General features: G+C 35.0%; 1 protein-coding gene across 2 annotated transcripts in view; it reads left to right on the top strand.

Annotated features, from left to right (window-relative positions):
* The first annotated feature begins 201 nt into the window (after positions 1-201).
* LOC131532663 (collagen alpha-1(XXIV) chain-like) overlaps positions 202-14,303 on the top strand; it is a 109,321-nt gene continuing 95,219 nt past the window's right edge. For both annotated transcript variants that reach the window (XR_009268939.1, XM_058764506.1), the window contains exons 1-2: positions 202-667; positions 9,831-9,901. Coding sequence is in view for 1 of the 2 variants with exons in the window: in XM_058764506.1 (XP_058620489.1) it covers positions 612-667; positions 9,831-9,901 (127 nt within the window). In the remaining variant the exon portion in view is untranslated. The remainder of the gene's footprint in view (positions 668-9,830; positions 9,902-14,303) is intronic.

The following is a 14,303-nucleotide window of genomic DNA, read 5'->3' as shown; positions in this document are numbered from 1 at the left end:
TAATCAATTTAAGCCGGATAAATCATATGCAATATTTTGCAAGACACTACTAAGGCAGCCTAGTGGTACTAACTTGACTGTAGCTTAATTATTTTTATTAGTAATAAGTTTATTCTTCATTGCTATTCTGAATTTGACCAAAAAGCAAAGTCTGTTCCCGAGTGTTCTGGATGTATATGAACGGACGGGACGGATCGGATGGATGATGTCACGGCAGTAATGAGTGAAACCCAACACCGAGCGCGCAGCGCAGCAGAGCTGGAGATGCGCCGAACCGAGCAAGTCCAGACACATGCGGAGCTCAGAGCCCGGAGCGACTATCTCTCTCTCTCTCTCTCCCTCTCCCTCCCTCGCTCTAGCTCTCAGTCCGGTTTAATACAGATCTTCTGACCTGCTCTCTCAATAAACCCGCCGTATCCCGTCGTCGCCCCGTGTTTCCAGCAGCGCGCTTGATGTTCGAGGTCTGATCCGTCAAGTTCTCCATGCGCGCTTGCTCGCGGAGATGTGGACGCTGCTGATCAGGCTGGATCTGGTCTCATGAGCCGGTGGTGTCTTCTGCTGTGGAATTCTGTTTTCGCTTTGAAAACTGCTGCTTGGACAAATGCATACAAATGCATTTAGGAGCCCAACGGACAAGGAGTGGACAAATTTCTCCCACATCGACAACGTGAGTAACTTTCTGTCTCGGAGGCTTCTGGAGACCCGCTGTGCAAAGCTTCATTCAGGTTCTTCCTAACATTCTAAGGGGGAAAAATCATGAGAGAACACGATACTTATCTGTTAGGTTTTTTTTTTTTTTTTTTGCGCGCTATTGATGATAAAAAGAACGAGCCGATCTGATCAGATCGCGATGCATTTAGTGGCGTGCATTAATCATTTAAACTACAGAAGTGTTTTAACTCGTGCACAGTAGACATGCATTCCTAAATAAATGCTGGAGTTTCGTTCATACTTATTAACAATCTCAGTCTGTAACTCCAACACCAGATTGACTTCTGACATTATAGCCTTCATAATGATCACAAATCAATTGGGATTTTCATTCTGTCTGCTGCTGTATTTTCCATATGTTGATCCAGGGTTAAATTCCTCCTGCTTTAGAACCAAATGTGCACCAGATGAGGAGGCTTTGTGATTTACTGGCTTATTTGTTTGCATTTATGAACTGTAACTGGTTTGATAAAGTGTCGATTTGGCTGGAGTGGTTGTGAAATATGAGTGGTTTTACTGTGCGCTGTTAGTTCCCGTCCCCAAACCGACACACAACAGCAGCAACATTCCTCATGGAGATGAGCATTGACCTCTAACATCTGGACAGCCGTTCCTGAGTCAATGAAATCCCAACAAATCCACTCATGCACCTGACTGCGATCTCACTTCCTCGGTTTATCTCAAAACACTAATATTAGATAACGTTACTTCTTGTAAAATGTTGTTTAGGGGCCTCTGACTGAAAAAGTGTAGTTTTTTCATGCAAAAATGATTGTTCTGTCATCATTGACTTGCCCTGTTGTCGTTACAAACCTGTGTGACTTTCTTACATCTGTGGAAAAAGAAGATACTTTGAAGAATGTCTCAGTGTTTTGGACCCCATTGTTCTTCAAAATGTCATGTTTTATGTTCTGCAGAAGAAAGAAAGGTTTGGAATGATGACAGAATGATCATTTTTGGGTGAACTTTGCCTTTCAATAGATGTTTCTCCATGACAGCTTTGATGGAAAAAATATGGAAATATCAAGTAAAACTGGGTCAAATTGGGAAAAATGATGGAAAGTAATATAAATTTCTAAAACATTTAATTGATGACAGATGTTGAGGGTCTCATTGGAGACATTTTGTATACTATTATTTTAATTGTTTGTGTCTGTTCATGTCTAATCATGGAAAACTCTTGGCAATCTATTGGTTAAAAAGTGTGGAAACCTGATTTGACACCTAAAAATGACTTCATAAGCTTGAACCCAGTGTAATCATTTGGATTTGGTCATATTAAATAATATTCTTGACATTGCAACAGTCACTTTTTTATGCATGATTGATTTTATTAGATGAGCATTGAGTGACATTGCACATCCTCCAACCTGGAAGCAATTCACTGGTCAAAATACATGGGATTGTACATTGACTTGATTAAACAGCTAAAAGACACTTTCATAAGCTTGAACCCAATGTAATTGATCTGAGTAGTCATAATAAATAATATTCTTGACATTACAATGTTCATGCATGATTGCATTTGTTAGTTGAGCATTGAGTGTCTCAATGGAACCAATTTATTTGTCAAAAAGTGTGGCAAAATTTGACAACTAAAAAGTACTCTCATGAGCTTGAACCCAATGTAATCAGTTTGATTGATCAATTTGATTTGATTGACATTAGCACAGTTACTTATGCATGCATGTTTGCATTTGAGCGTTGATGCACATTTAATGAATTCATTCAGTGTTGTTGTGCATCCAACACTGGAACCAGATCAAAACAGAGGAGAGATTCAATGTATTCAGAAGCATTATAATGTACAGCACAATCTGCTAGCATTGACCATATCATCATATACGTACAGTAGAAGAGAATGAGTTATTTTCTAAGAGTTATGCTGTCATTATTGCAAAATAAACACAGCAGGGTAATCAAAAGAGTCTTGTATAATGCTGATGGGATTTATTATGCAATAAATAAATTGAAATGTCTTTATTTGTGGTTTTGCACAAGATTTCCATTACATAGCTAGGGAATTTTTGTTTACTTTCCAGGAACATTGCACTTTAGTTTTCAGAGATGTTCACAGATAGGCTACTTTAGCTCTACTTGTTCTTGGTCCATGTTTGTGGAGACATTTTTACAGTGTCTTTGACGTTGTTTTGTGTGCGTGTTGTTCCTCATCTTGTCAAATAGACTGGACCTAAACCAGCATGAATTTCCAGGCTGGATTGGTGCTGCTGAATCTGCATAACCGTGCCGTTCACCAGAGAAATTAAGTCGTTTAAAGAGTCAGTCTGGCTAGAGAAGAAGCTTAACATCCAATACACAGGTCTTTTTAGAAGGCCCAGATCTAAATCTAACCCTGGGTTACCAACAGAACAGTGTTTTAGTAATGAAGTCATGCTCTGGCTGCAGGTGTGAGAAACCAATGCCAACAGGATCAGATATTGGCAGCCGATCAGTGAGCGAACAATCTCGGCTACCCGAGCATCTGCTCAGTATGCTGAGAACACGGCTTTAGCTCTGGCACGGGCTGATATGAGCATCAATTATGCAAGCGCTGTGAATCAGAGTGATCTACATTAGCCACACCCCTAAAAGATGATTGGTTGAGTATCTTTCCGTTCGGCTTTGTGAAGCTGTAAAGCCGTTTGTTTTGCTAGAATTGAAGATAGACGAACAATCAGGGGGTCAAGTGCAAGTGAAACGTCACAGCAGTTGCTTTAGGATGCTGTAATATCAGATATCTCCCAATGCTATGCACATTTAAGGTCAAGAAGCCAATATAAAATACTTACAGGTCAATAAGGGTCAGGGAATCTTGGTTTCAGGAAATCTTGCAGATGCTACTGAAGAGCCAGAATGTTTCTTGACTGGCAAAAGTTTTCTTGACCTACAAAAGCGGATGCAAATTTCTGAATCTAGTTTTATATATTGAATAAATTGGTCAGTTAAAATATTTGAAGCACTAGCAGCCCAAAAGTGTGGGGACCTTAACCTAAATTTGACAACTGACAATGACTTTCATAAGCTTGAACCCAATGAAAGCTGTCAAATCTGGAAATTCATTGGTCAAAACTCTGAAGTACCAGAATGTTTCTTGACTTGCAAAAGTTTTCATGACCCACAAAAGCGGATCCAACTTTCTGTATCTAGTTTTATATATTGAATCTGCTGTTTATATTTGGGAGTCACATGTTCACTTGCAATATTTGTAACACTAGTAGCCAGTGTTGGGGAATGTTACTTCTAAAAACTAATGCATTATTGCGTTACTCCCTAAAAAAAAAGTAACTAATTATGTTACTTAGTTACTTTTTATGGAAAGTAATCTGTTACATTACTTTTGCGTTACTTTTTAAAATCTGGGTTGGGCTTCCTTACTTGTTTTAATATAAAAAAAGTTATATTTTTGGCAAATGTGAAAAGCCCTTTCATACCCTTTCAGCTCTGCTGCTGTTCTGGATTGCACGAAGAATAGGATGCAGAAGAAAGTTCAACATTCTTCAGCAATAAAAAACATCAAACGCAAATATAACCATCATGTTCACACAGCGCACACAACGTCTATGCAATTACTCCCGATTTCTCTCAACATGGCAACATGAGAGCGGTCAGTCAATGAATGAGAAAAGTAACTGGCATTACTTATTTGAAAAAAGTAACCCTGATTATCTTGTAAATTAAAAAGTAATGCATTACTTTACTAGTTATTTCAAAAAGTAATCTGGTTACATAGCTCATGTTAATTGTAATCCGTTACCCCCAACACTGCTAGTAACCATTTAAACAAGCCAACATTGCTTCAAAACTAGTTTTGTTCGCTACAGTAGTCAGACGTGAGAGTACTTTAGGCTCTGGCATCGCTGTACTAATGAGGCCACAGCCTGTTTAATGAAGTTTGAACATATGTGGATGGATAAATCCAGAGATTTTAGAGTTCCTCGAGGAGCGTGGAGATTGTTTCATCATGTTCATGAAAAGCATTTTCTCAGATGTTGAGGAATATGACGTCCTGTGAATCATCAAAGGATACAGCATACAGTTGCTGTTTTAACCGCACAGACAAACTCTTGTTTAGATTCGACCTCCTCCGTTTCTTTATTCCGCTGTGTTTTGTTTGTGTTTTTCTTTTCTTTTCTTGGGCTGTGGAATGTCACACCGTCCTCTCGAGCGGATACAGGTGGCATCGTCTCAGAGAGAACTGTGGGAAAACAAACAAGTTTGACCAACCGATCAGGCTGACCAATACAAAACAGCAGGTAACTTTGATTGAAATCGTGTGTTTTCCTCGAAGGTGCTTCATGGACCTGAGCACATCTAGCAGATGCTTACAAATGAGAAACATAACAACTCATTTATCATGGGAAATTGGGTTTTCTAGAGTAGCCGAGAAGTTCAAATGCATAAAAGAGCCATTTTGTTTGTTTAACCCTCTGCGGTCTGAGGTCTTTGATTGTCTTTATCAATTGTGCTGTTGGTTGTGGTTGAAGTTGTGCTTAGAGGTGTATCTTGAAGGTTTTGTTGGTGTCAGCATATCAGGTGGAGGATGAAATTTCTTGGGGTTAGTGTTAATCAAGTATGATGACTAGATAGACTTCCCTGAGGCTGCTGGTTTAAGGGTTATGAGGGAAGTATCTCAACACTGTGTCAGGATGAATGATGGTTTCTCTGACTCCACATTCTCTGGAAGGATTATATAACCGACTGTCAGTCCTGTATGAGGATGAGGTTTCTTCGTTGATGTATATCTTCAGTTCCTCTTCTTGCATGTTAAGTCTGTGTCTTAACAAGTAGTCTAACCAATTAGCAGCGAGTCAAGGGTTAATCGGTCTTAGTTTTTGGATTCAAATTAGACAAATCTACTTTTTATGTAACTGACATGAAGTTATAACCAGTCTACCAAAAAAATAAATAGGTGACCAGCTTAGACTAGTCTAAATAGTTGTTCTGAGATAAATCTGTTCTTCTGAGTTATTAAACTAATAATAACAATAATAATAAAAATCTATAATAATAAATTAAATATAAAAATATTTTATTTTAGCTAACATTTCACATCTTCATTTAGTTTAACATGATGTACTAAAATAACTAAAACTGAAATAAAAATTTATAAAAAAGTATATAGATGCATAAAAAAACTAGTACAAAGACAAAACACTATATAATTACTAAAACTAACAAAATAAAATGAAAATGAAAATATAAAAATTCAAAAATATTGAATTTGATTTTTAAAAATATAAAAATAAATTATATATATATATATATATATATATATATATATATTTAAAATATTTAAAAATATAATAGTATCTCAATTATATTAATATAACACTGTTATGCTGTGCTTAATGACTTGGCATTGCTTTACAAAGATATGATTACTGGGAAGATCAACAATATTTCCACACGTTCAAAACCTTGAACTTAATCTTAGAAATACAATGTTTATACAAAGATATAGTTTATGCATGTTTAAGTCACATAAAGTGCCTACAAAAATGATTTAAGCCACACATTTGGCATTTATTTAAAAAAATATTACGCCAAGTGAGACTGATTTTAAAGAAATATAGCACTATTCAAGAAGAATATTTCATTGTGAGACATGCTGTTATTTAATTTGGCAGACTAAACCTTTGGTTTCTGTGTAGACAGACATGTTTTAGCTAACTGATCTGGCTCTTTAGCGCCACCTAGGGTTGAGCTGTCAAACTGTCAGATTAAGCATCCAGAGTTTATGGTTTGTTTTGCATCAAAATGCTGGTTATCAAATTGTTTGTGACTCAGCAATCTTGTTCTTTCCATTTTAGCCATACAAATACTGTAAAATCCTTCTCGGGGCAGCGGTTGCTCACACTTTCTGAAGTGAAGGGCCGTTTCCTCTGCTGTGACCCGCAGCGTTCTCTCGTCGAAAGGATAATTACAGTTTTCCATTAGTCCGCTCCGTCACAGTCATAAAACGCTTTGTTTGGGTTTCATTTTTCATGTGAATTATATTGTCAGGACCTCCCAAAACACACTCATCATCACAAACTGAGCTTTCACGCACACATTCAACAGCTAAAGTACAGTTTGGGAAACACTTTCTTTATCACAGTGCATTCATGTTATGTGGTGTCTATGGCTGTTTTTTTTTTTTGCAATACCATAATATATTAATGCAGTTTATGTTTACATGTATATTATACTATGTTATTAAGAATAATATTTTAGTATTATTTGTGTACTTTATAGTATATATTAATATTTTGACTTCACTTTTGTTTTCAGTTTATATTTTAATTGATGTTTTGAAAATTTTGTTTTGTGCTTTTGCATGTTTATTAGTTTTTTTTTTTTTTTTTTATTAAATACTTATTTGACTTTAATTTTATTTTATTTCAGTTAGTTGCCAAGGAAACAGTAACATTTTTTTGTTTCAATGTTTATGCAGTATCACTGCAAAAAGTGTTTTCCTCAGTAGAAAAAAAGAAAATCAATACCGATATCTAAACATTTTTAAATCAATATACAGATGGGAAAATTACAGATTAAGATAAAATATTCTTGTTTAATGAGAAACTTATTAATGATTTTATGATTAAAACATGAAAATATTTGCCAGTGAGATCAGAACATTAATAATTAAATCGGTAAGAATGAATTCAAAGGGTAAACAAGTTTGTTTTTCAGACCCCACAAGCAGATATTTTTAAGACGTTATACTTACAATTGCAAAAGAAAATTGCTAAATGCAATATATATCATGCCACAGTTTTAAACATGTAATATTTTTCTGCATATACTGTATATTCATGCTATTTTTACAATAACATTTTTTAGTAAATATTTCTTTGTACTCTTCTTTTTTTTTTATTTCAGGTCTAGTTTTAGTAATACTAGTACTTCAACTTGAATGTATTTTATTTAGTTTCCGGTGCCACATTTCTATTTTTTTTTTTAATCAAATATTTATAATTTTTTCATCCTAATTGCAATTAACGAATATGTTTTTAGTTTTAGTAACAACTGTATATGCAATGCAGTCTAAATTTATTTTTGAATAGCTTAATTAAACAAGCAACATGAGGCAATCATGTTGCAAATAATAATGCAGAATAATGTTTGCATTGTTGCCTAATACATTCATTTCTAGCTAGTTTACAGTGTGTATTAGCATTCATGTAGTACAGGTCACATAGTGTAGTTGGTCATCTTGGTAAAAGATTTGAACTCTCTTTCTGTAATATGTTCATGCTGCTTATGATTCCAGTATCTATTTTATTGTCATCAATTATCAGACAAATTTAAAACAGAGTTCAGACTCTGATTACGGCATGTTTGAAGCCCTTGTAATACAACTCATACACACAAGTGTGATGTAGCCTACAGAAGTAATGCTTGCAAGATCTGTTTAGCGTAATTATAATTGTTAATGAATTTCATGTCGTTTAAAATCACTGTTGCACAAGATGTTACTCTGAGGTTTCTGGTTTGTAGCCCCGCCCACTGTGGTATCTTGTTGGATCAAATTCTCAGTATTCTGATTGGTTTTGATTTCTGTCGGTGTATTAGTCGCTGGAAACATGTTGCATCGCTCCCGGTTAGGATGAGGTTTTACCATGGTTTTACTGTGATTAAGGGCGTTTTATAGGAACATCTCTTATTGCACGGCTTCGAGTGGTTTACTGTTTGATTCTGGACCGTGTTCTGTTGATTCTGTACATCTGAGGAGCACATGCTGGGTTCCTGTAGTGAGTCACTGGAGAACAGGCTTCCTGCAGGAATTCAGGCCTGAGGGCTTCACGTACACCAGGAATGTCTTAAACACGTCTGATGCTTTCCATTCATGCTGGAAAACAATGAAAGCATCATGCATGGCTTTACTGTACATGAGTGCTCGCTTTCGGTTCGGTGTGAAGGTCGCAATGATGTGGGTCAGATTGTGGAGATTTTAGAGAGAAAAGCATGTAAACATCTGACAGCGGTTTGTGTGAAGGCCCTTATTTTGGCAGGAATTCCAGTCAAAACTAGCCTTCTAAAAACAATTAAGCGTTATATGTGCAAAACGAGCAGTCTTGCTGCAAAAAGTGATTTTCCAAATCAGTGCAAATATGTTGTTAAATCAAGATGCATTTACTAGAGATGCAAAAATGACACAAGAGTAGTCTTTTTTAAAATGAGAAATCGACGAAGTGATTTTATGATTAAACCAAGAAAATAACTGGAAAATGGGGTCAGAATTCATTCAAAGGGAAACGTTTATTTTTCCGATTCCAGTGGAAAATATTTGTTAAGACATGTTGTACCTACAATAGCAAAAATTGGGTTAAATATGCAAAAACGAATTAACCTGCTAAATTAAATGCAACATAGTTCGATCAGTTTGAAATGTTTAATACTGTATGCTGCATATATATTCATATGATTAAGAAACGGCATGTGATTTGCAGTATATACTACACTAAGGCTGCACGATTAATCAAAATCAAAACAAAATCCTGAAATGGAAAAAAGTTTTAACCCTGCGGTATTCTGTCAAAATAAAAGTTTGTTTTAACATGTGAAGATGAAGAAATTAAAAAAGCCATAAATATTAGTATTGTAATTTTACAGTTGTAATGTAAAATAAAAAGTGTATTATTATTAATGTTACTTTTAATATTATTGTTATTTTTTATGTGCTCAATTGTTATCAGCACAATAATATATTTATTTTTTAATATTATATTTATATTATATTATTACGTATTTGTATTTATATCAATATACATAATTCAGTTTTAATAATAATATTATTATTTTAATAATATAAATACATATTTTCATTTTGCAATTTTATTTCTATTTATTATTATTATTAATATTATTATTATTATAGCCACATTGATATATAATCACTAAGTTTTGGCCAAATTGCAAACTGCAGCCCTACAAACAGAAAGAGCAAGCCAAAAATCTTCTGAAAATCGCATTTTATCAGAAAAGTTGCAATTCAGTCATTAATCAATCTGCCACAATCAGACCAGTTCAATTCTTCAAATTGGTCAGATTCAGTTTTCCACAATTTTTCCCCCAAATCGTGCAGCTGTACGCTGGTGTTTTCTGATTGTTTAAGTGTTTGTTGTTGATTTCCACAGGAGATTCCTCGTCCTCCTCCTGTCAACATGTGCGGCGCTGCTGTCAGCAGAAGAGCCATCAGCAGCTCCAGGTACGCTCACCTCTCACCCTTCACCTTCTCACCTCTGACCTTTGACCTCTGAACTTCTGCACGGACTCAAGAGTTCTCTGATTTAAAGCTGACACGTGTCCTTTGGATTTTATATAATAATTATATAATATTTCCTTGTATTCCAGTTTAATACTCAGAGTAAATAGTTTGTAATATTTAAAACGGGAGTTTCAGTTCTTCGGTTTGACTGCGTTTTGTTTGTTTTCATTCCGATTGTATTTCTGTTTCTACGGAAACACCGATCTGCCAGTGCGCATATTTTACTGCTAATATGAAACTGAGACTTTGTGAAATGTCTATGTAGATTGGATATAAACACACAGAGAAAGAGTAATGGGGGAAGAAAGGAGAAGTGAGCAATGAGGAAACTCATAAAACATTTTACAGGCACCAAAGGGCCATTTGTGTATAGTAATGCTTTTATATGAGCTATAATATATGATCGGCTCTCGTATGTAATGCATTGCAATCAGTGTGAATTACTGAGCGCTTATAAGTAGATTAAACAGTGTATGTTCATATTGTGAACAAAGTTTACATTCATGCATTTAGCAGATGCTTTATCCAAAACAACTTACAAAAGCACGATTTTTATGGAAGCTTGTTTCCACCACAAAGTTTGCAACATTTTTTTTTAATCATATATAATTCTGTTTAAATCGGCCATTCTGACTTTTTTTTTCTCAAATTGCATTTTTTCTCGAATTGTGACTTTCTCGTAGTTCTAAATTAATATCTCGATAATTCTGACTTTTTCTCATAATTTTTACTTTTTCCTCGTAATTCTGAGTTTATATCTCACAATTCAGACTTTTTCTCATAATTCAGAGTTAAAGAATCATAATTCTAAGTTTATATCTCGGAATTCTGACTTTTTTCATAATTCTGACATTATATTTTACAATTCTGAATTTTTCTCGCAATTCTGAGTTTATATCTTGCAATTATGTGTCTCGTAGTTATGGCTTTTTTTCTCTGAATTCTGAGTTTACATCTCGCAATTGGCAATTCTGACATTTTCTAGGAAAAAAAAAAATCATAATTCTAAGATGTAAACCTAGAATTGCAAGGAAAAAGTCGGAATTGTGAAATAAAAAGTTGTAATTATCTTTTGTTTTGTTTTTTATTCCGTGGCAGAAACAAGCTTCCATGAAATTTACTGTAGAATGAAGGGAGGCTATTCAGAAGGAAAGCGAAAACGAAGGAAGGGCATTCGGAAGCAGGAAAGGAAGTTCAAAAGGAAGGAATTACAAATGTTCAACCAAAGAATTCGTGTCAGATTGCATGCGATTGTGAACGTGCTGCTCTCTCTTCATTGAATCGGTCGGCATGTCTGTTCTTGCGCTCTGAGTGACTCTCTATCTCTTGCTTTCTGTCACGTTTTCTCTCGCTCTAGTCTTAATCAGTCATTTCCAGATTTCTGCTCTCTCGTTGAAGACTGTACAGATAAAGAGATACAGTGTGGAAGTGAGGAAGAGGTGGAGATAGAGACTTCAGGTTCAGGCTGGTTTAGATGGACTCACAGGTCAACCAGGTTAGCCTGCGGTGAGCTGCTTTTCTCCTGAAGGAAACCTGATCTAAGCTGGTGGGAGTATTTTGGCATTTGCATCTATTTGTGTGAGATGGAAAAGATAAAATAAGATCGCAGGAAGAGAGATTGAGGGGTAAACATTGGCAACAGTGATACAAATACAGTATATTTAAATTGATTTTGATCTAAATATATACAGTAATTGTGCATATCTCAATGTATTAAACATGCTTTTTTAGGCCATTAAGTTTCCAAAAGAAGAGCATGCTATTATACAAATTTCACAATCCGTTCTTGTTCAGACAGAGATGTTTTAATAGCATCACTGATTTAAGCTTCAGCAAATGTTTTGACAGGTTGGCAAGTTCATTAATCACTTCAAATGATCTGTTTCAGTGATTCGACTCAAGACTCTGATTCAGCAATTTGTCGCAATTCAAACGATTCTTGGCATTTAAGATTTTTTTTATACTTTTGAAACAAGTCTCACCAAGGTTGCATTTATTTGATTAAAAAAATACAGTAATATTGTGAAATATTTTTAGAATTTAAAATAACTATTGTCTATGTGAATGTATGTAAAAAGTGTAATTTATTGCTGTAATCAAAGCTGAATTTTCAGCATCATTACTCTAGTCTTCAGTGTCACATGATCCTTCAGAAATCATTCTAATATGCTGATTTGCTGCTCTAAAAATATTTCTGATTATTATCAATGATGAGAATAATTGTGGCGCTTCATATTTTTGTGGAAACTGTGACACATTTTATTTTTCAGGATTCACAGATGAATAGAAAGTTCAAAAGAACAGCATTTATTTGAAATAGAAATCTTTTGTAACATTATAAATGCCTTTACTGTCCTTTGTGATCAATTTAATGCATCCTTGCTGAATAAAAGCATTGGTTTCTTTCAAAATAAAGTTCAGACCTCTAGAATTCAGTGCTACATTAACGACAGCTGCCGCTGGTCTAGATGGAGGGGTGGAGGTTGTGACCCTCAGGGTTGGGAGTGGACGAGGTGACCAGCCCGAACATGGGATGCATGACATAAGGCCGCAAAACACTCAGTAAAACTCACGAGTGTTCATATTCTACAGAAATCTGCAGCTCTTTCTACAGGCACAGACTCTGTGTTGGCCCGCTGATAGCATAGCCTTACAGTTTCTACATCATTTGATCTTTACCTGGAAACATCACTATAACAAAGACGATATAAAGATCAAACGCTCGCTGAGATACAAAACACTGTCTGGCTGCTGTTCAAGCTGCCATTTGTATGAAGAGACTAAACGTGCTGCTAAAAATAATTAAAACACCTTCAAACAATACAGGACAGCCTGCAGTAAAGATGTTACACAAGCACACATGAATTATGATTGCACAACATCCTGAAGCCTTAAAGTATATCATTAGAAAACTGCTCGACTATCATTACACTGCATGTTTGAGCTTACAGAAGATTGTTTACGATCTACTGTCCATTCCTGTAGTGCAAACAGAAGAGCACATAGAAATGATGAAATGTAACGACACAGAAACCAAAATTAAAGTTTTAATTTTAGGCGAAAACCAAAATAATTAACTGGAACAAAAATTTACTGAAATAATCAGTTAATTAATCAAATGTGTCTAATCAACACTCAAACAAAAAACTGAGGTGTATAAAAACATTTAAAATGCACGTTAAAATGTTCCTGTACCAGTTCATTTTTGAAATATAAACATTTAAACAGTGGCTCTAACAAAAACTTGCTAACATGCCACGTTTAAGTTCAAAATACTGACAGAATTTGAGAGCTGAGACTTTTTTCATATCAAAAGTAACAAAGCACTAATCTTATTGCGATTATTGGATGGCAGGTGCGCTACAAGTAATGTTTTTAGTGATGTTTTATTCACAAATCCCAAAGAAGATATTCTGAAGAATGCTGGTACACTGTAAAAAGTGATAAGTTGACTTAACTTAAAAAAATTGAGGAAACCCGTTGCCTTAAAATTATTAAGTAAATGATAATGAAAAAAATAAGTTAATTGAATTGTCAAGTTCACTTAACTTTTTTTTTATTATTATTATGTACTTAATAATTTTAAGGCAACGGGTTTCCTCAGTTTTTTTAAGTTAAGTCAACTTTCACTTTTTACAGTGTAGCCAAGCAGTTGCTGGTAGCCATTGATCTCCATAGTATGGAAAAAAAAATACTGTGGAAGTCAATGGCTATACTAGTAACTGCAGTGATGGGCAAGCTACTTGGAAAATGTAGTGAGCTAAGCTAACAGTTACTCCAAGCTAACAGTTACTAAATGAAGCTTCACTACACTAAAGCTACAGCCCTGGGAAATGTACAGTAGCAAGCTAAGCTACAGCAACATATCTAACCAAAATCATACTCAAAGTCAATGCTCTCTCAAGTGATCGATAAAACTGTCAGTCAAGCAGATAGACAGGCACAATAGTTCAGTTTAATTGTTTATTCAACAACTGTTCCAAACCAATTTGGCAACAAAAATCAGTATCATGTACAGGGCCGGATTTACTGTACCTCATATTGTGACATAGGCAAAATAAATTGGTATTGTGGCTTTATTGTATACAGATACATTTATATAAATGGTAACACTTCACAATAAGGTCCATTAGTTAACATTAATTAACTAGTGTAGTTAACATGAACTAAGAATGAACAATACTTCTGCAGCATTTATTAATGTTAATTTCAACATTTACTAATGCATTATTACAGTTTTTCTCAGTCGCTTTGGTGCATTTCTCAGATCGGAAATGAAATTCTCAAAACTACTTGTTCAACCTCCACATCATCTAGTCACTTGTGCACATCATAAAAGCAG

The sequence above is a fragment of the Onychostoma macrolepis genome, chromosome 23 (assembly GCF_012432095.1).
Source record: "Onychostoma macrolepis isolate SWU-2019 chromosome 23, ASM1243209v1, whole genome shotgun sequence".
NCBI classification, from domain to species: Eukaryota; Metazoa; Chordata; class Actinopteri; order Cypriniformes; family Cyprinidae; genus Onychostoma; species Onychostoma macrolepis.
Note: the sequence above shows the minus strand (reverse complement) of the source record. Positions and strands in the feature narration are given on the sequence as shown.